Raw genomic sequence first — 20,050 nt, 5'->3', positions numbered from 1 at the left:
TTTCTATCGCGCAGTGTGCCTTCCGTTGTCAAGGAGACCGCACGACGCCACGAAGGCTGTCAAGACGGGCTAGCCGAGCTAGCGTCTTCGCGGTTATTGTCACGTGGTATTCCTGACCACGCGGGCGAGAGTGGGAGAAGCACCCCGAGTGTACGCGTACACGACCTTGGACAGCGCTGCTATACAGAGTTGTGAGACAGAGACTCTTTTCGGCTTGCCGTAATGCCTTCTCGCTCATAAGCAGTACCTATGTCTCACTCACCGCGGCAGCAACAGTCGTTAGGAAATCTAGATTCCACGAGTTGGTAAAAACACAACTACCAAGTAATAAATTGAGTTTTATATAGGTAAGGGCATTTTCAATATTGATCCATCGCCGGTGTCCGCATTGCTGGTTATACGCGAATGATAATTGGATATTCCATTTCCCACTTCTCCTCCATTGTTGGGCAGAAACGCGTAATAAAATCGGGGGACTAGCTATTAGATTTTTTATTTCCCTCTCCTTTTTTTCCCAATACTAAACAACGAATCTGCACAAACTAAATACTGTCCACGCAGCAAAAAAAAGTAATATACTTTTACGACATCCCCGGCATTATTTGTACGAACCGGTTGAGCGATACGATCGCCTGAAAGCGAGATTGTGAAACGCTGCTCGCGGTAAATTATAAATTAGAAGCTGCAATCAGCTATTATCGGCCCGACAGTTCAACTCGATCACGTCCGCGCCGAATTCCGGATAGAGCGATTATTCAACAATCGCCGGGCATTTCAAGCCGATTGGTGGACACAACAAGCTCGATAAATTGGTGTCACGCGGGCTGAAGATCCCGCGCTGATAGTTTAATCGAAATTAGACGAACAGCCTCGTTGAGCCGGGCTTTTGACGATCGTTCGCGCGCAGTACTTTCCATGTCATTAAATTAACGAGCGCTGCAAATATCTCTGCCCCCAATGACGCCACCAGCCTCGCAGAGCTATGCAAATTTATTGCTCTCGAATCTTTCGGCCCGACGTCAAAGCCGAATTTCAGTCCCCATTGAGCGCGGAATTTTAGCAATTAACGCGGACAACGACGGCAGATAGAACCCCGTCCGAACTTCCGCGGTGCGCCATTTCGGTGACTTACGTCACAGCACTGCGCAACATGGTTTTGTAGCGATTTCAAAAGAACGCCCGCCGCCGCCCTCCCTGCACGGCGATTGCCACGGTGATTTTGATGAATCGATGGCAACTTCCGTTATAAACTTCTTCCCGCTGCGCGTGATGCATCAGCACGTGCTATTGTCGCATCGGTTGACAGATCGCAAATTATTTTTCCAACCGTCCAGCGCTCCGTCACGCTCCCAGCGCCACCCCTCTGTTAACTGGGAACGGTTGATGAAAGAATGAAACCGTGCTCGCGTTTAGATACAATTTTTTACCTTATTTATCCAGCGCTCGGTCGCGTCACACTATTCAGGATGAATTGTGACGATCCTCGCTCGGAAGGAGAAACCGTTGTAGCGCTCCCTTCAATTTTTTTCGGGGTCTTTCATGCCAAACTGCAGCTTCGGATTTAATCCTCGAAAAGGGAGGTCCAGTGAAAAAGTAGGTAATTCCCATGTTCCATTGGGCGATTTTCGCTTTGTGGTTGGTAACGAATCGCATTAGCCCGCGCATATTGTGTCGACATAAAAACACGGCGAAATTCGCACGCCGGAGCTCTAAATTCTTTACGCCGCCGCATCAATTTGAAATGAATCGCGCGAGCCCCGGCCGGTGGGAATCGAGCGGGAAGAAAGGGATTTAATCGGCTTCGAAGGGGAATTACGTTGCGAAGTTCTACAACTTTCGACATTCTTCGCGAGGCCGCGACGAGCGCGATAAAACTGTTAATTAATGTCATCGATTTTCATTCGTAATGGCTATTCTAACCTGCCCGCGACGTTTTAATAGCCACGAACTTTAATGGTCAGAATATTTTTATTCGAAGCCTGCAGGTGCTCGATTTTACGCGTGCGAAATCCACTGATAATTCTAGCTGCAGAAGCGCTCGCTGGTATTCAGCTGTTATTTGTAATAAATATCCCACGTTGAATCTGTATTTGGAATAAATTCCACGCCGAGCGGAATTGTTATATATCCCCCCATTTTTGCGCGGGCGTTTCGACAAAAAATCGCTGAAAATCACGATTCCGCGTATCGCGCCCCGTAACGAAAGCATGGTCCGACGTGAAAGCGAATAAATTACGGTTTAGCAGCGGGTACTCGCGTGCTAACGCGAGATGCCGCGTGGAACACCCTTTTATTTGTCGAAAATAAACGAACTTTTTGAGCAGACAATGAAGTTGCACGGTACAATACGGTTGGGTATCGAAGCCGGTCCCACTTCTCCGTTTGCAGAGTTATTTTTTCACGCGGCAGCCTTGGGTATGGATAAACATTTACAACTTTAAATTTAATCCCCCCCGGCAAGGGTGCGCGAAACGAAACCTCGCCATTCGAAGGGATATTCGCCCGGCGAAAACTGGGAACAGCGGAATTGAACCAGGTTCTTCGAGTTCATAATTGAAGAAAGAGAAAGAAACGCGAACAGTAGCCTCCAGTCGAGGATACTCTTTTGTTTTTGGCTTAATTATGGCCACCGAGGATTACTCGAAAGAACCCGTGCCTGCGTGAAATGAATTTCAAAGGGAAGGGTGTAGCCGCATCGGGGCTGAAAGCGAGGAAGTCTTGGAATTTATTCACAATTGCGGCGAGGTAAGGCCTGCTGCCTGAAAATCCGTGTCTTGGCGAATCGTTTGATCTTCGGCTGGTGAAATATTTAACCGAACTCCGGGAAGATACGGCCTCCCTTCGCGAACGTCTAGCTGTAACTGGCGGGGATTGATATGTGACTGTTCCCCTTGGTTGGGGTGCACTTCGATGCCAGTTGGGCATCTTTACTTTCATCTCGGGCTTCGAGGGTAACTTCGTGGCTTTCACTGGGATTTAATATCGCAACGAAAGTTGGAAGGAAGAGGAAGTAGATCTGATAAAAATCTTGCACCTAGACGAGATTAGCTGTGAATGTCGCGAATGAAACGCTTGCGAGAAGAAAGTGATATTGGCACTTGGGTGGTTCTTGTGCCAAAAAACGCACCTCGCCAAAGTGGAGAGTAGCATGTCAGACCCATTCGAGACTGGAGCTCAGGAATTTAAGGGATTGTCTGCACAAATAGGCTCGGCAAAGTAAACAGTCATTTAGGAGCGCAGCAGTCGTTGCCAGACAGTTATCAGGGTTCCTTGGAAAGCAGCCCCTTAACCCTGCTTCCCTTTTCCCAGCTACGTTCGCAATTGCACGGGAACAACGTGCAACAATAATTACATATTTCCTAGAATCCGTCCGGGCACAAATTCTTTTCAAGCCCCCTCGAAGCACGCCCCTCTTGTGTTTAAGATGCCTTGAGAGACGCCAAGTGGAATGTGCTTGAGTTGTTTGAGGACGAAAAACGATTTACAGATAGTAATGGATATTCGCTTTTCGCCATCTCGGAACTTTTTGAGCGGCTCAAGAGACCTTTAGGAAGCTTGTATATCTTGGGAGACTTAAATGCTTCCGTAAACGATGGAAGCCGTTGGTTGTTGAAATTGGAGAATCTTTCTTGGAACTTGAAATGACAGATGTTTTGAAAGCTAGGAATTAGAGCTGTAAGTATTCGAATAGTTGAACTATTCGAATAATGCTCGAATATCCGAATACTCGTAATTACTCAAATAATATTCGAATATTCCTAATTATTCCAATAATATTCGGATACTCCTAATTATTCGAATAAAATTCGAATACTCGTAATTATTCGAATAATATTCGTGTAAAATTCGAATACTCCCAATTATTTATAATTTTTCAAATGATATTCGAACACTCCTATTTATTCGAATACTCCTAATTATTCGAATACTACTAATTATTTGGATACTATTCGCAAACCCCTAATTATTCGAATACTACTAATTATTTTAATAATATTCGCATACCCCTAATTATTTGAATACTTCTAATTTGTCGAATACTACTAATTATTTGAATAATATTCGAATACCCGTAATTATTCGAATACTATTAATTTTTCGAATAATATTCGAATACTCCTAATTATTCGAATACTACTAATTATTTGAATAATATTCGCATACCCCTAATTATTTGAATACTACTAATTTGTCGAATACTACTAATTATTTGAATAATATTCGAATACCCGTAATTATTCGAATACTATTAATTTTTCGAATAATATTCGAATACTCCTAATTATTCGAATACTACTAATTATTTGAATAATATTCGCATACCCCTAATTATTTGAATACTACTAATTTGTCGAATACTACTAATTATTTGAATAATATTCGAATACCCGTAATTATTCGAATACTATTAATTTTTCGAATAATATTCGAATACTCCTAATTATTCGAATACTACTAATTATTTGAATAATATTCGCATACCCCTAATTATTTGAATACTACTAATTTGTCGAATACTACTAATTATTTGAATAATATTCGAATACCCGTAATTATTCGAATACTATTCATTTTTCGAATAATATTCGGATAATCCTAATTAATCGAATAATATTCGGATACTCCTAATTATTCGAATAATATTCAAATACTCTTAATTATTCGAATTTCAACTTCCTATTTTGCTTCTATTCGAATACTTAGATCATTCGAATATTCATAACAGTCGTACTAGAGCTATCTGGGTGCTCTCACTCTATGTACCTCTTACCCCAATACGATCTTCAGAATTCCGAGGTTTTCGTCGTGAATCTTTCAAGTTCAGAAATCTCTTGAATGCCAGGAGCTCTGTTAATCATGGTTACTGTTTTGAGGTTACGGCTGCAGCTGCATGGAGCAATTGATGAATCGTCATTGATACGCAATTAGACGCAAGCACCGCGAGGTTCACAGTACCCGACTTCCACGAGCGTGCAGCAATGCAACAATAATTTCGATATCGGCTTATGCAGCAGTATTATGCGATTCTCGTTGTTAATTGTTCGGGGGGGGGGGAGGTCAGGCATTGGAATGTCGGGTGAAGTTAACGCGCTATATTTCCAGAGAGAATAGCGGACACGCGAAACATGTTGTTTGCGCGTGTTAAATCGAATCAAGTATGTTGCATACCGATCTGCAACCGCCCATACTTCCATTTATTAATACTAATATTTCTAAAATGATATTGCTTCTGGGGGCACATTTCATCGAGCTGGCATTCAATGTTGATCGTTGGATCTCCTAGCAATGGACAGGGCAATAAACATTTGGTTACTACTTGATTTGCTGATGTTCTTCGTCTCTCTAGGGAAAAACTACTCAGCAACCTATCAATCTGAAGTTCAACTACGTCTCTGAACATGAAACTCCAGATCATCCAAGCAATTATCATAGACGTTCCATTTACTTTGCTAAGCAACGCTCACCTCCTCCCTCGTAAGTAAAATACACGCCTTTGATCTTCGAGCGTTTTGCAAAGACGACTGCCAAGGAGGAGAAATGGCATTCCGAGATCACGGAAAATGAAATTGCCGGGCCGTTTCGTCGCAGCGAGTGCACCTTAATCGCGCATCCTCCGATGAAATCGCAACCTGCGATCACAATGACGCAGCAACGCTCAGCAGAGTGCGCTAGTGACGCAGGCAGCGCCTCTCATCAGGATTAAAGAAAATCGCGTCCATCGACAGCTTCGAAAAGCTCCAGTTGGCCTTTGAAGGTCCGCAGCCTTTCAGAATCCACATCGAAGGCTAAACGAACTCCGGAAAGAAGCAACCACCAGCACCACCCACCCGATATCGAACACTTCCGCGCGCACATGACTCAAAGAAACCCTCCCTTGGGAGTTAATAGCCCGCGCGAAATTAAGTTTCTCATCGATTGGGGGATTATCTTTGCCGCAATCCAAACAGTGGATGATTCCAGAAGGCTGGAGAAACCGCTCCCAAGAAAACGCGAGCTAGTCGTCTTATTGCCGTACCCTCGCCCGGTTCCCCTTTCATGCCTGCGTGTTTACGTATGGAAATGACGAGCCCTCTGGGTAGACTCTGTGTCTACTCTCCCACCGGCTGCGGAACATGCAGCCGCGACGCGCGCCATCGGATTACTCACGTTCCCTCCGTTCTATGCCCCCTTGGTGCGGCACTATTCCGTGCGCGCATACGTTCGTTACCACGGCATTATTGCGTCTGGATATCATTCGTACTCACTCGGCCTTTGCGAAGTAGTAGGGAGCGCAAATTGCTTCCCCGCTAATCAGATTTAAGGGGACTCGCGTAATGAACGTGGTTGCTGCGTCCGCCGGACCCCTACCCGCATTCGCCGAGAGGAGGCATCGAAGATACGTCTATACGCCCGGCGAACTCATCTTCCAGGTTTTGTTGACCGCACAGCCCTGGCCAAACACTAATATCCTGGCCAGCAACGTTTACATAGACGCGCGTCGAATCTCCGAGGGACTGGCCGCGTCTCGGGCAAGGAAGAACTGGGATGATTTGAAGATAAATCTTTGGTTGGGTTAGGGGCTGGTGGTATTACGAAGCTTGCGCTGATGGCTCGGTGTGCCCTCCTTGTTTCGTTCGGGTCGATTTTAAGCAAGGTCATGGGGGTGATTGGGAGAGAAGTATTAAGCACGTTAGTGGAAGGGATTACAACGGAAGTTGTGTGGGTATACGATTACGTGGGAGGGATGTAGTATTGTTTGGGGAGGCGAGGTGCAATCTTTGGTGCCGTATGAGTAGACTGTGGATGCTTATGCAAATGCATATATCGATTTGCAAATATTATTTTGCATATTGCATACGATTTGTTAAAAGACATATGCACGTATGCCTTAATAAGTCATTAATAGAGACTAATTAATTACTCGTTCGTTACGTTAACAATTTCGATAAAATTAAAGATGTTCGACCATTTGTTTCTTTTAGCACCTGAAAATAGTGAAATTTAGGGTTTATACAGAAACTGACATTTGAAAAAAACGGTTTTTGAATTCTACTATTCCTAAAAAATCGGTTGAATTTGTTTTCGAATTTTCACAAAAAATATAATTAAAATAGTAAATAAATATTTCTACTTATTTTGAAAATTTACAGTTTTTTTTAATATTTCTGAAATTACAGAAATATAACGAAATTAAATATACTGTATCTATACAAAACCAAATAAATAACAAAAAATCAAAGCAACAAATTTATAACACAATAAAATACACCGCATACGAAACCAAGTGAAAAAAAAATTATTAAAATCCGTACAAAATATAAATTATAAATTTTTCTTTCATTTAGTATTTCTCTTCAGAAAGTATAAACTCATGAAGATTAGTTTTACAAGTAAACTGTTACCTATTACAATATGCTTGTGTTAGAGGCGATTTCCAGTCAAAATGTTAACGCTTTTAATTAAATAGTTAATTCATTTTTACACATTACAATTCTACTATGTATGTTGTATGTTTCTTTATTTGTTCCCCTAAGCTTTACAAAGACTTCCGTTCCCCTACCCCTCTCTTCTTTTCTTTTACATTAATTCTTATTTATTTTATCTTATTCTGTCCTTATTCTATGCTTACTCTACTCTTATTCCACCCTTATTTTACTCTCTTCCGGCGTCCACCTCCTTTCATTCCTTCTATTCCCACTCTCATTCTTCTCCCCCATTCCCCTCCCCCTCCTCCTACCCCCTCCCTTATTCCACCTCCCTTCTCTCTCCTCGTTCTCTCCAGCCTCTCCATCCACTCCTCTCCCCCACCTCCCTCGCCCAGTATTTCCCTTATCTTCTCGCCTATTTCCTTTTCCTTTCCCTCTCCCCCTGTACATCTATCTATTACATGCTTCCATGACTCTATTTCTCCTCCGCATATCCTACATCCCTCTGCTCCTCCTCATCCCAGTACCTCCCCTCTCTCATCTCGTTTCCCAACCTGAATCTCGCTATTCTTCTGCACCTTTCTTCGCTCCATTCTGCCACCAGGTACCTTTGTATCTCTTCTCTGTCCTTATCTCTCTGTACCATCTATTATATGTATTTAGACTGGCATATCTTCTCTCTTCTTCCCCTCTCCTGTCTCCTCCCCTCTCCCTTCTCTATTTCTTCGAATCCCCCTCCTTCCCTTTCCCTTCCACCTTCCTCTCTCTTTCCTAAACTCCTTCCTCTTTCTCTCTCCCATCTCGATAACACTCCCTCTTCTTTCCTCTCCCTTCCCCTTATTTCTTCCCAACACATCCTTGCCAGCTCACCTCCTTCCGCTCCAATCAACTCTCCCTCGTATCTCCATGCCTTCTTGATTCTCCTCAACCTCAACTTTTATTACAATTCTAGTATATAAACCGATTTTTAAAATTTATTAACTTTTTTTAAAAAAACCGGTTTTCGAATTTTAAAATTTTATAAAAAGAAACCGATTTTTAAACACATTTTTTGTGCTGATGTATAAAATGTCATTTCTTTATGCTAATTTTAGTTCCCAACCTATGTAATTCCCAGACGGTTATTTCGTTTCTTAATTTGTGTCGATGAGTGTATATGTATATGCTCCACATATCCTCAAAGTTCCATAATTTTTTTAATTTCCAGCTTGGGGATCTTTCCCTGTAAGTTGATGCTCTCAAGTAGAGTGCTCAATTATACTTCCCTTGGTATCTGCATATGCACCTACGTACAGTTTTCCTAATTTTCAATTATTTCCACCAAGTAACTAGTTACTTTAATCAGTTCCGTCTTGCGCATAGATCCATCTACAGAGTCTGCGTACTAAAGCCAAGACTTTCAACTCAATCGTCTCGCGAAACTGTTAGGCATTTCGTGTGCGAATCTTGTGGAAAATTTCAGCCAAATCAGCGGCCCGAATCTCGCCCTTTTAGACGAACCACCGAGTACAGTACCGCAGGATAGGCTTTACTTGCACATTTTAAGATGCTGCGTCCAATCCGCGCTCATTTCCAAGCTTCCCCGGAAATAATCTGTTTTTTAAGGTGTCTGGTCATAGCTCGCGTGACATTAACGTAATAAAGAAGGAGCTGCGCGCATTGTGGGGGATTTCCAAGGTTTTTCAACGCGTTCCGTGTAATTAACCGTTGGTCCAGCGACCACGCGCCGCTTGCCTGCGCAAGAGACATTCAAATTAGCGTCGCCATTCTTCGACGCCCGTAAACCGTGGCGGTTTACAGCTTTATCATCCCGTTGTTTATTCCCGTTGTTCGAGAGCTGCGTTTCAGCCTCGAAACAAGCCACCCTAATGGTCGCGGACCTATCTGCCCTCGCGAAAGTTGCTAATAAAAGCAATTTTCCGACAAACGGCGAAGCTGAGTTTATGAGCGTATTAGTAGAAAATGTTTTAATTAAAAAACATCCAACACGAATTTCAAAAGCTTCGCTTTCTACCCTCGTAACTCTGTGCCGGACCAAAGCTGCGCGTCACCATTTCAACTAATTTCAATATTACTTCTCCTGGATCTATTAAGTCGATGATAAAACGTTGCTGGAAGCGGAGCTGCAGCATTTATTTGCAGAAGAATTTCGGTAGAGCTACAAGTGCGAGGAAACGCGAGAGAATCATTCGCTTTGACATTTCATCGCGCCGCCCGGGTAAAAACACCGCGCATTCATAAAAACATTCTGCTGCCTCGGTCACAAATGTCTCTTCTTCCGTCACTCTTTCGTTAAAGGTTTTCCAGTCGTCGTAAATCATTCCTCCGCGGAACCTACATCGCCCTTTTTCCTAAAAACTAGGTAAGCTCGCCGCTGCGTTCCAGCCAAGCAGTTCCATCGTAATTCCCTTTAAATGGCAGTTTTATTTATTCCAAACCCGTCGTAATGCCAAACAACGCGTTAATTAATTATGAGCTACCCTAGGCACTGCCAGGCTGCTTCCCACTGCTGGAGAAAAGCGGTCCATTAAACAGTTTACAAAAGCTAACAAATGAACGACGAATAAAAGCCAGAGTTGCCAACTGAAGCTAAAGCGGTCTTTATTAGAGGCTGTAAGATTTAGCGAGGAGTTTCGCAGCGATACAGAATTTTAATCAACACGGGGGGATGTACTCCTCTGCCTTGCAGGACGGAGGACTATCTTACCGAATTGATTGAGACGTGGGCTCGCCCCTCAGGCAGAAGAATTTCATATTCACCGGGGCCCACAAATGTTTGACCCAGAGGCCTCTATCGAGGGATCAAAGTTGCTCGAATGGAAATCCATCGACTGCCTACTTGCCACCCCCTCGAGCTCGAGGAACGTTTCAACGTTGCGAGTTCGAAACGCTTCAAAATGCTCGGCACGGCTCGCGCATTTTAATCGCGCCAATAAAAAGCTGCCCTCTATCATTCGAAACGATCCCGGGCCGGGGAAAAGTTCTCATCGGAGGATTACGTGGAGAGCATTGATGAGGACAACTGGACTCGAGTTCCTTGCTTCTGGATTACAGCGGCAGCGACCTGGCAATGCATTTTTCCAGCGTAAACTCTACTTGACCGACTGTTAGACGCTTAAGTATACAGACTTGTTCATGTGTTTGAAGGGCCTGCTTTAGGGGATTTAAAGGAAATCCACGGGGATGCGAATATTGTCGAATGACTGCTGTAATATTAAAAGGAGCTTAGAGTATGCTAGATGCAACGATCGGCTGCACACCCCCTGCTAATTGGACCTCTGCTCTGATAATTAAATGACTCCACCAGCTGCTTTCATCCTTATAAAATTCTGCGCATAACATTTTAAACGATTGAACGAAATTTTTGGCAGGGTGCTTTGTAGTTGGAGACCTACTGGAAACGCCGAGAAAATGCCGGTCAGAGGTGAAACTGAAGTTCTTTGAAAAAAAATAATCTAAAGGGTCGTGCAAAAATTAGGCGGACGCTGGGAAGTGAATTACCATACGGTTTCGAATTTTTTTAAAATTCCTGACGGAGAGGGTCGATGTAGAAGAATGAAATTATTATCACGGACGGTGCGCAGGGGTAACCAGAAATTTAGGAGATTGCTCGCTATGTGAAATCGAAGCAGCGCAATCTTTATTAAAATCCGCCTCTTTTCACGAGTCAATGACAGTTGAGATTTGTCCCGAGAGTCGCCCAGAATTTGCTAAAATATTCCATTAATATTACTCGCGTTACTTAGCGCCGACGGTGCAACGCAAGCAAAACACATCCCCTCGCTCATTATTCTCTTTGCCCCACCCTGGAACGTTTAATGTTTAATGTGTCCATCGAAACCATTCTCGTCCGCTGGCATTTCACCCTGCGTGTGTAAACGCGGAGGTGAGAGCGCGAACGGCGAGCAGCAGTGGAACAGACGACCCGCGGAAAATCGAAAGTTATTTTAAATGAATTTCGACGACAGGCGAAAGCTCTCTACCCGTTCGAATTCGCCCAGGTTAATTCCCCGGCGTTTCTGGGACTGAAACGAAACGCAGATCGACTCGTGTTCGCGGTGATATATTCGCCAGTATATCGAGCACCGCGGAAGTCTTTCAAAGGATTGAAAGGCGAGCCGCATCCTCGGGAAAGCAAACTCCGAAACGTCAGCTCGACCTTGTCCCAGCCTTAATGATCAATACCGCGAGAGCTTTGCTGTTTCAAGGCTCCAGCTTCAATGATCCTCGTCATTCATGCTTTTAATCACCCGCCCTCTTGCTTCATCATCCCCGTCGACGCTAGAGCAGGCCTCCATTTACCACGCAGGCAGGCTTTGCGGATCACTCGAAAGTGATTGATCGCATTCCGTCGCGATCCAGTAGGTCAGCTTCCTCTGATCAACCTTTTTGCTCGAGAACCCCGGTAATTTTTCCTAGCCCCCTCCCGCAAAGCCCTGCAAACCCCGAGTACATTGGAATACCGTGGAGAATTAACCAGCCATCACAACACCGATTGCTCAAGATCCCTTTCGTGACAGAGGTCTAACTTAGACCACAGACGTGTGACGTTCTCAAACGATTCCACAATGATTAATAAACATTAAGGAGGATTGACGTAAAAGAAATATTTGTATTTTTGTTTTTCCTGTGTTTTTACACAGGATGGCGGTTTCAAGCATTTTGCTTATATTGCCCAACGAACATTAGTCATTCATTAATCCCTCCTCTCTCCTTCGGTTCCCAGCAGCAGCAGCGCACCGGGAGAAAGGTGGTCTCCCATCTTTCCCCGGTACACCGCCCCGTGATGCTTAACTTCGGTGATCTAACGTTTTTTGTTTGTAAAAGTCTCTTTATTATATAACATATGTACATTTAAGCGTATAAAATAAATACATTTAAACTGTTTCTTTGGTAATTGAATTTGTACCTAGTTCCTACAATTAATGCTTAACCTACTACTATGATTAATCAGTCGATATGCAGTATATCTCTTATTTCTAGTGTGTTCATTTAGCTCATATCTAGTATTGTTTCGTGTAATCATTCAATAAGGGAAAATTGCGTTAAAAAAAACCCTTCTTTGTTAATGGTGATCTAACGAGAACCGGTGTTTTCCATCACGGCTACGGCCGCTGGTTAAAAGAAATATTTTCTGCGAGTTTAAAGGTGCCCCCTTATATGCCAGAATAGTTTAATCCAATATTAACAATAGTTTCTTCAACAAAGGTTTTACGCGAGAATCCCCCTTTAAGAGTGCGAGAACTAACCTCAAAATCGAATAGGTACTCACAGTTTTTCGCGTATAACTCCTAAAGTACAAGAGACAGAGAAAATTTCAACAAAAGTTTAATGTTACAATAAGCGCTGAGACTTGCCTCAACCAAATTTTGAAAATATTTAAAAAAAAAATAACCGACGGAAAAAACTGTTTTCAAAATTTTGTCAAGTTGATTTTGTAGCGCTTATTGGACCAGTGAACTTTTGTTTGAAACATTTATTTCTATCTGTTGTACTTTAGGAGCTACATGCGGAGAAGTGGGAGTGCCTATTTGACTTTGAGGTTAGTTTTCACAACCTTACCGGGCGATCGAGCACGAATGAAACATACCGTTGTTCTCGTCTGGAGTCACTCTACAAACCCAGAAAGTTGCGCTCCGATCGCTGAGTAAGGATTCGCGGTGTTGCCTTGCAAGAGTTCCGCGCAAATGTGGATGAGCTCTTATAGGGAAAAGCTCGCAATAGAAGGGATCGAATTCTGTCAGTCAGAAGAGCAATTTGATGACGCGAAATGAACGGAAGGGGCTATAGTGGAGGACTGTCAGCGGCTTGTGGGTTTTGGCGCGCGTGTGTTCGGATGCTGGATATTCTAATGGGCGTCAGTGAAGGGCGGGCCACGGGCGCATTTAGTCGAATGGGTTAAAACTGCGGTTATTTGCGGTGCACTTCAATCGAATTGGCTGCCGTTTGCATAATCTCCGCCCGCCTTCGCTAGCACGCTGGCATTCGTCTGCACTCCTGCAACTTCTTTTAGGTTCCACGGCGCATCTTCCTTTTTCCCTCGTCACCCTATCCACCCTAACCCTCCACCCTCTCTCCCTCTCTCTCTCTTCCTCCTGGCACACTCCCGATGAAAACGTTTCCGCGGTTCTCCCTTTCCTTTTGCTGGAACTGTTTACGAGCAGATGCACCCTGATTTATTCCAACCGCTCGCCTAAGAAACCATCGATTTCCCGATCGTAGGGCAGATCCTTTCCTGTAGAACGTACCGCGATGATATACCATGGCTAAGGATGCAAGGATGCTCCGAAAACGGGGGGATTTTTCTTATGCGCCTTCGTGTATTGATTAATTGCACACGGTGCGTGCACAGTTCTTTTCGATAACAGAGGAAAGCAGAGGTTATCTTGTATTTGGCTCGACTTATAGGTGGTAGACATTGTGAGAGTAGATTAGGAAATTAGGTTCCCGTGGTTTCAGATTAGGATCGTCCCATTGTAACTAGAATATTTCTTTTATGGCTAGCTTAATTTACTACTCGGCTTCGACAGGAATTTAGATTCTGACTTTGCAATTCTTTTTGTGGAAATAGTCACATTCCTCTGGACTAGCCAGGCATAATGAGACGAGGCTCATTTCGTAAGCTCGGAGTTTACCGTTCGAATGCTTTTAGGCCACAGACAAACATAAACTTTCTGCTTTAGATATTAAGATTATTTGAGAATTTTCATAGCTTCTATCTTTGCGACGCTCTGAGATATGTACCTAGACTACCTAGGCACCTAATCTTCTCTGAAATCTGTATAATTTGTTATTGATTTAATTATGCATCACGACGTCATCACTAGGGTGGATCATATTTTCAACATGCGATTTCTTTGCTCTCACCCCCTGATATGGTTCCATTTCATAAAATAATAGTCCCTGAGAAAGATTATTGCAATCGGACAACAGAAAAGGGTGCTGACCAGGCCTTAATGTTTAGGATTCATCAATAGTTTGAATTTGACGAATTTCTCAAAAATGGTAAATCCTATCGAAATTTTCTTCAAATAATATTAAAAGAGCATTCAATTTTCTACAGATATTCTATATATAACTTTTTCGTCCTTCCAATCATTTTTTAGATAATAGCGTTTGAATATAGAGAGATCCGCAATTTTGCGCGTTTCACCTGTACTACGTATCACCTGTACTACGCGCAAAGTTGCGGACCTCTCTATATTCAAACGTTATTTTCTAAAAAATGGTTGGAAGGACGAAAAAATTATATATAGAATATCTGTAGAAAATTGATTGCTCTTTTAGTATTATTTAAACAAATTTTTGATACGGCTTACCATTTTTGAGAAATCATTACATCCAAACTATTGATGAATCCTAAACATTAAGGCCTGGTCAGCACCCTTTTCTGTTGTCCGATTCCAATAATCTCTTTCAGGGAGTATATTTTTATGCAATGGAACCATATTAAGAATTGAGAGCAAAGAAATACGAAAATAAAATTTCGTATAAATAAGGGCCACCCTAGTTAGTCACCACTTTCAGTGTATTCTGTTTTTTATTATAAGTTTTTCTAAAAGTGGGACATTTCCGTGTATAGCAATCATAGTAATTTTTTTCTCGTCGACAAGCAAAAGTGCCAACCAAGCGATTCACGTCCTGCTGAAGAAGAGGAAATCGTCAAGGTGGTTATAAATTTTCTCCGATAAAAAGGCTGCGCACTTTCGTGCGGAACAACCTGCACTTTAAAGTTACAACCTCTGTTGCACCGTTAAAAAATGTCTGTTAAATATTTCTGTTCGACGAAAATTCACAGTATCCAGAGTCAGTACGTCGGAATGTGCGTTCCTTTGCAATTAAAATGACGCGATTGTCTTTTAAATTCTCTTCCTTAATTAATTCGGTAATGAGTTCCGTAATGAGTTTCAAAATTTATTCGTCAACGACACAGTCTCCTGCCGCAGCGAGCGAGGTATTAAATCTTCTTTTGCAAATTGATTTCGTTCGCTGGTTCGAACACACGCAACTGGCTTCCACCTTACCTCGTTTTACAAATTATCCTTGTTTTAAGAGATTGCCGTGCATCTGATCGTCGCTAATTTTCTTTGAAAATAACATAGGGATCGTCGTTACTACGAGACTGTGGCTAATCTGATTATTACTAATTTTTTCTTAAAAATAAATTCGAGACCGTTCCAAAGATGGGTTCTTCGTTTGAAACAATTTGCAAATTATAAAGCTTCCCTGACTGCTGAACTTCAGTCCGTCGTCAAAAGGCACATTCTTCGACGGAATTCCTCTGTCTCGAGCTCATTCCTGCCGTCGTTAAATAAACATCGTCTATCCCCAAGTTGAAATTGGTTTATACATCGTCGTTCCGTCGAATCAGCTCGCCGTGGAAATCGACGGGGGGATTTTATTAAAAATTCGTCACGCTGAAAGATTCATTACATACGATTTCAATTACCCTGGCGAGAGCAGCGCGATTCGGTTGCATTTGCATTCATAGTTACCATCGAACAAGGCGCGAGCACGGGTACGGGTATTGCGGGAATCTCGTTCCCGTCGCGTACCATTAAAAACGTTAAAAACGTCGATTACTCGCAAGTATCGTTATTCCCGATGCCGCCTGCGGGAGATTAAACAGAACGTTACGAATTTCATGTGCCAGAAGAGGAAATGAATCCCCGTACTGTATAAAATTCAATGCGCTTTTCATTACCAGTATTCCACGAACTTCCCCATGGAAAGCTTTATTTTGCATAGGCACTGTACACAGAGCATCGTCCCAACGTTTTTAAACGCCCCTAATTTAATTTAAAATTATAAAAGGAAAAACTAACTCCCGAAGAAGAAAAGTATCTGAGACTTTCGTAAGAATTCGTGGAATCTTGTTGAAACCCCCTGGGAAGGGTGCACCAGCGCAGCGAATGGAAGAGCGCGCCCCTCCATCCAGCTCTCCTCACTGAGCACCCTCCTCTCCAAACCCTACACTAATGACTAATGACTTTCGCCGCGCAGAACGGTCCCCGTAACAATGTGAGACATTTTCGGAATCCTATCATGATTCCGCCCTGTCGAGGATCACGGGCAACTCTAACTGACTATCACGACCCGGAGATCATTATCGGCGATCGGGGGAACTCCTCGAAGCGCGCTGAAGCAGCGCGCCATGGCGTGCACCGTGCCAATTAAGTATTCACCGGTCGAAGATTAAAAAGCGAGGATTCAATTTGCCTCCGATCCCCCGCGAGTCAACGCGCAAACAGGCGAAGTATCGTAAAAAAATTCCAATTATCCCGACTGTTCCGAGCCGTCCTGGCCGTCGGATAGAGAGAACGAAGATTAAATTCTCGGCAACCGGCGCGAAAGTAGAGATTAAGGCGTTAACGAGTCCCGGCAGCGGGGTGATAATTCTGGCGCGTGCACGCGCCCACTTTGCCGCGAGCGGGTCCGCGCTGCATAATTCTCCAACTCCCTCTCTTGCTCCGAGAGAGAACGCCGGGAGTGAAGTGGGCCGGGTGGGATCGAAGAGGAAGAAACAAGGTGGGTGTCTCTCACCTGTCCTCAGCAGAGAGAAGAGTAGCAGTAGCGCGAGCCACATTTTGGTCAGACACTTGCCACACCTGCAGCACGAATCCCCCAATCCCAGTCGCACTCCTGTCGCCTTGAGTGGGTGCTGCTTCACCGCGTGCTTCACATTTGACTGGGCGTCCACGCAGATCGGTCCTCCCCGCGGAAAACTGTCGATGCCGTTTGCACTGGGGACCTTTAGTCGAGGGTACTGAATGGCTGACCTGAATCACTGGGATCTTGGATCGAGGTTGCACTGTCTTATGGGGTTGTTGGGGGAGTGTCTAGCCTGTTTCGCATTTCCTTTAGCGGAACATGATACGCGGTCCTCCGCCCCTTGGCATTCTGTGGGTCACGGAAGGTAGAACGATAGGATTCTCCTTCGGTATCGTGTTCTCGGGAAGAACTTACGTGGACCCACCCTCGTTAGCGCGGCCTTGTAACCAGATCCTTTCAGGCCAGAGAATTCAATCAACAAATCCGCAAATCCGCCGATCTAGGGACCGACCTTTCGCGCACATTTGTCTTCGCTCTGGGTCAGCGGCTAATTAGTATCCGTTTTAATTACCTCCTCCGTCTTTTGGCTGATCCCCGGCCACCCGGTTCTGCTCATCGAATATTCCCGCTGATTTTCCGCATCTCCGTGTCCCCGCTGACTTCTGGCTTTTAATTGCGGGACCGAGCCTTGACGTCCGATTCCTCACGCCCTTACCGATCGCACTTCACGAGGCAGCTGTATTTTAATTACAGAAGGTCAACGATCCTCTCCACCACAGAGCCGGGCGACTTCGGTGTCGTCGCGGCGCCTTGGAGCCGCAACCTAAGGCCTGCGTTGGTCCAGGACGTATTCAAACTTGCCACAGCCCCGCGCCACTTTCCTCCCACACCACGTGATACACAATCCCCCGCGGTTCTGGACTGTCGTTCACTCCTCCCCCGCGCCCCACACTGGCGATCACAGTTCGACGTTCGGATCAATAAGATCCAACCGGGGCGATCACTTCTTCACCATGCTACTCACTTCGCGCGGCGATCGCGCTCGATCCTTTTATCCTCGCGGCTGGAAGAAGTAATCCTGAAGAGTGTTTCGTATCACTGTGCCACTTTTAACAACGAATTATATCGATGCAACTTGCCACTTCGGGAGGGGATCACGTTACTGAGGAGTAACACAGAAGGGAACCCAGGTAAGGTCACCTGTGCGCAGCACTTTGTTAAGGGTGGTTTCCTCGGGCCGCGACCGTTTGAAACTTACCCCGCGACGGGTATCCGCGACAAGCGTCGTTGGTAACCAGCAGGAACCTTTTCCACCGAGAGTTCGTAGTTGACAGAAAGCCTTGGCGGGAGCTGCACGACGAATAAGGTGCCACTCCCACCCGCGCATGCTCCTCCACTCTGGATCGTGTGCCCTCTCCGTCGTGCGCGCCCTTTCTCTTTGTCCCCCTTAACCGGCTTCTCCGACATTATTCCCTCTCGTTATTCTCTCCTTACCTCGCCCTGTTCTCCCTCTTATCGTGCGTGTTTCTTGTGTTGCCTGAACGCGTCTCTCTCCCCCAGTCGAGCGCCCCCCTCCGATCGAGGCACGTGCTCGCGATCCGGCTGGCCCATGAGCAATTAAGCCTGGAAACGATATGGGATATCGACTACCTTTCGCGGGACGCGAGTTCTTGCCGCGGAAACGCTCCGGCTCCCCCGCAGATAGCCGAAGCAGTTACGCGACATACGTGGAACGAGCTCGTTGGGAAACTTTACTGGCTCGCCGAAGCTGTTCGCGGGACTTCTTCCACTCTCTGGGCGGTAACGATGGCCCATAGTCGTTGGAATAGCGTCACTCGTTCATGTTCGAGTATGTCCCATCGGACTAGTTTCAGTCGCTGGTGTCTAACTCGGTGTCGTGATAACCACTGGCGGTGCTCTTGTCGGAACGGGTGGTTCATTTAAATGTCGGGGCTTTATTTCATGGATAATTGTTCCACGGACACGGATTACCATCGATTGCGCCAAGGAATTAAATATACAGCCGGGACTATTAATCAAGCCACGTAGAGGGACCAAGTTGAGAATCTGTAATGGAACGTGTAACTGATACCGGCCTGCTCTAACATAGCCGATCGATTATTCATAGGAATCGGGAAGCTGTCCCTGTACTAAGCGACTTCTTCGCCGTTGCGCATCCTCTGTTTATGACCAACTGCGTACACTACCAGGCTGTCCTCCTATTGCGACTTCTTTTAATAGCAACTCTGCCCAGTTCCTTAACGATACGTTACGAATTGTCCTGCACAATTTCTCCCTGGAACACTGAAACTGATCGTCAGAGGGGACTATTATGCCTGGTAGTAGAAGCTGTACGTTCTACAGTCGAACATCCTCGTAACGCACAGAGGCACGCGAAATGAAATACCAGCGGTGCGTGGTGATTAAATTGAAAGGCTCGCTTCAGAATGCTCAGCCGTTTAATAAGTTTATTTCTGTGACGGCGAGCTTAAACAACGACCCGACGAGATCCTGATTGTAATTATGCCGGTGAACTTCCCGCTGATATTGTGCTGTCGCCGGGCGCCACTTTGTTATCCGGTTATCCGCAGCCCCTGGGCGAAGTTAATTGAAAAATTCTCTCGCAGTGTAGTCTTTTGAAGGAAACAACATTAACCGACTTTCCTGGCCGGTGGAAATTCTGCAGAGGGGCGGGGGGACATTGTGCTTCTTTGTTCCTAGCGAGGGGTTAAAGAGGTTAGGTCAAGAGATGCGCTCTCTATTCGTGGGTCCGAGCCATTAATGGGTCTACCACGTCTGGCAGTTGCATTCACTGCCGAGGTTTAAGACACGCAAGGAAATTTAACCTGCTACACCCCGTTTAACAATTCTCTGGTGAACTGTGAATGGAGATTCCAGATTCCACGAGATGTTAGTTGGCCTTATAGCTAGATTATCAATTTGAGCCATTTGCTGACGAAAGGCATTATTCTACGACTATCCATCTACGGTCCGGTTGCTTTTATTTCGCCATTTGTGAGAGGAGACACGTACGTCCCGTGTCTTCAGCGAAGCGTGGGAAAGAGGAGGAAGGAAGGAAGGAACGGGTGAGA

General features: G+C 44.8%; 1 protein-coding gene across 2 annotated transcripts in view; it reads right to left on the bottom strand.

Moving 5' to 3' along the window:
* Positions 1-18,270, bottom strand: part of LOC143375860 (uncharacterized) — a 51,601-nt gene extending 33,331 nt beyond the window's left edge. The window contains exons 1-2 of one of the 2 annotated variants that reach the window (XM_076825418.1): positions 17,383-18,270; positions 16,950-17,306 (exon numbers count right to left, since the gene is read on the bottom strand). In XM_076825418.1, the coding sequence (XP_076681533.1) occupies positions 16,950-16,992 (43 nt within the window). In that variant the 5' untranslated portion in view covers positions 16,993-17,306; positions 17,383-18,270. Of the gene's footprint in view, positions 1-16,949 lie in introns of both variants that reach the window. The other variant, XM_076825417.1, reaches the window with a different exon arrangement.
* Between the last annotated feature and the right edge of the window lie 1,780 nt (positions 18,271-20,050).

The sequence above is a fragment of the Andrena cerasifolii genome, chromosome 13, assembly GCF_050908995.1.
Source record: "Andrena cerasifolii isolate SP2316 chromosome 13, iyAndCera1_principal, whole genome shotgun sequence".
NCBI lineage: Eukaryota > Metazoa > Arthropoda > Insecta > Hymenoptera > Andrenidae > Andrena > Andrena cerasifolii.
Note: the sequence above shows the minus strand (reverse complement) of the source record. Positions and strands in the feature narration are given on the sequence as shown.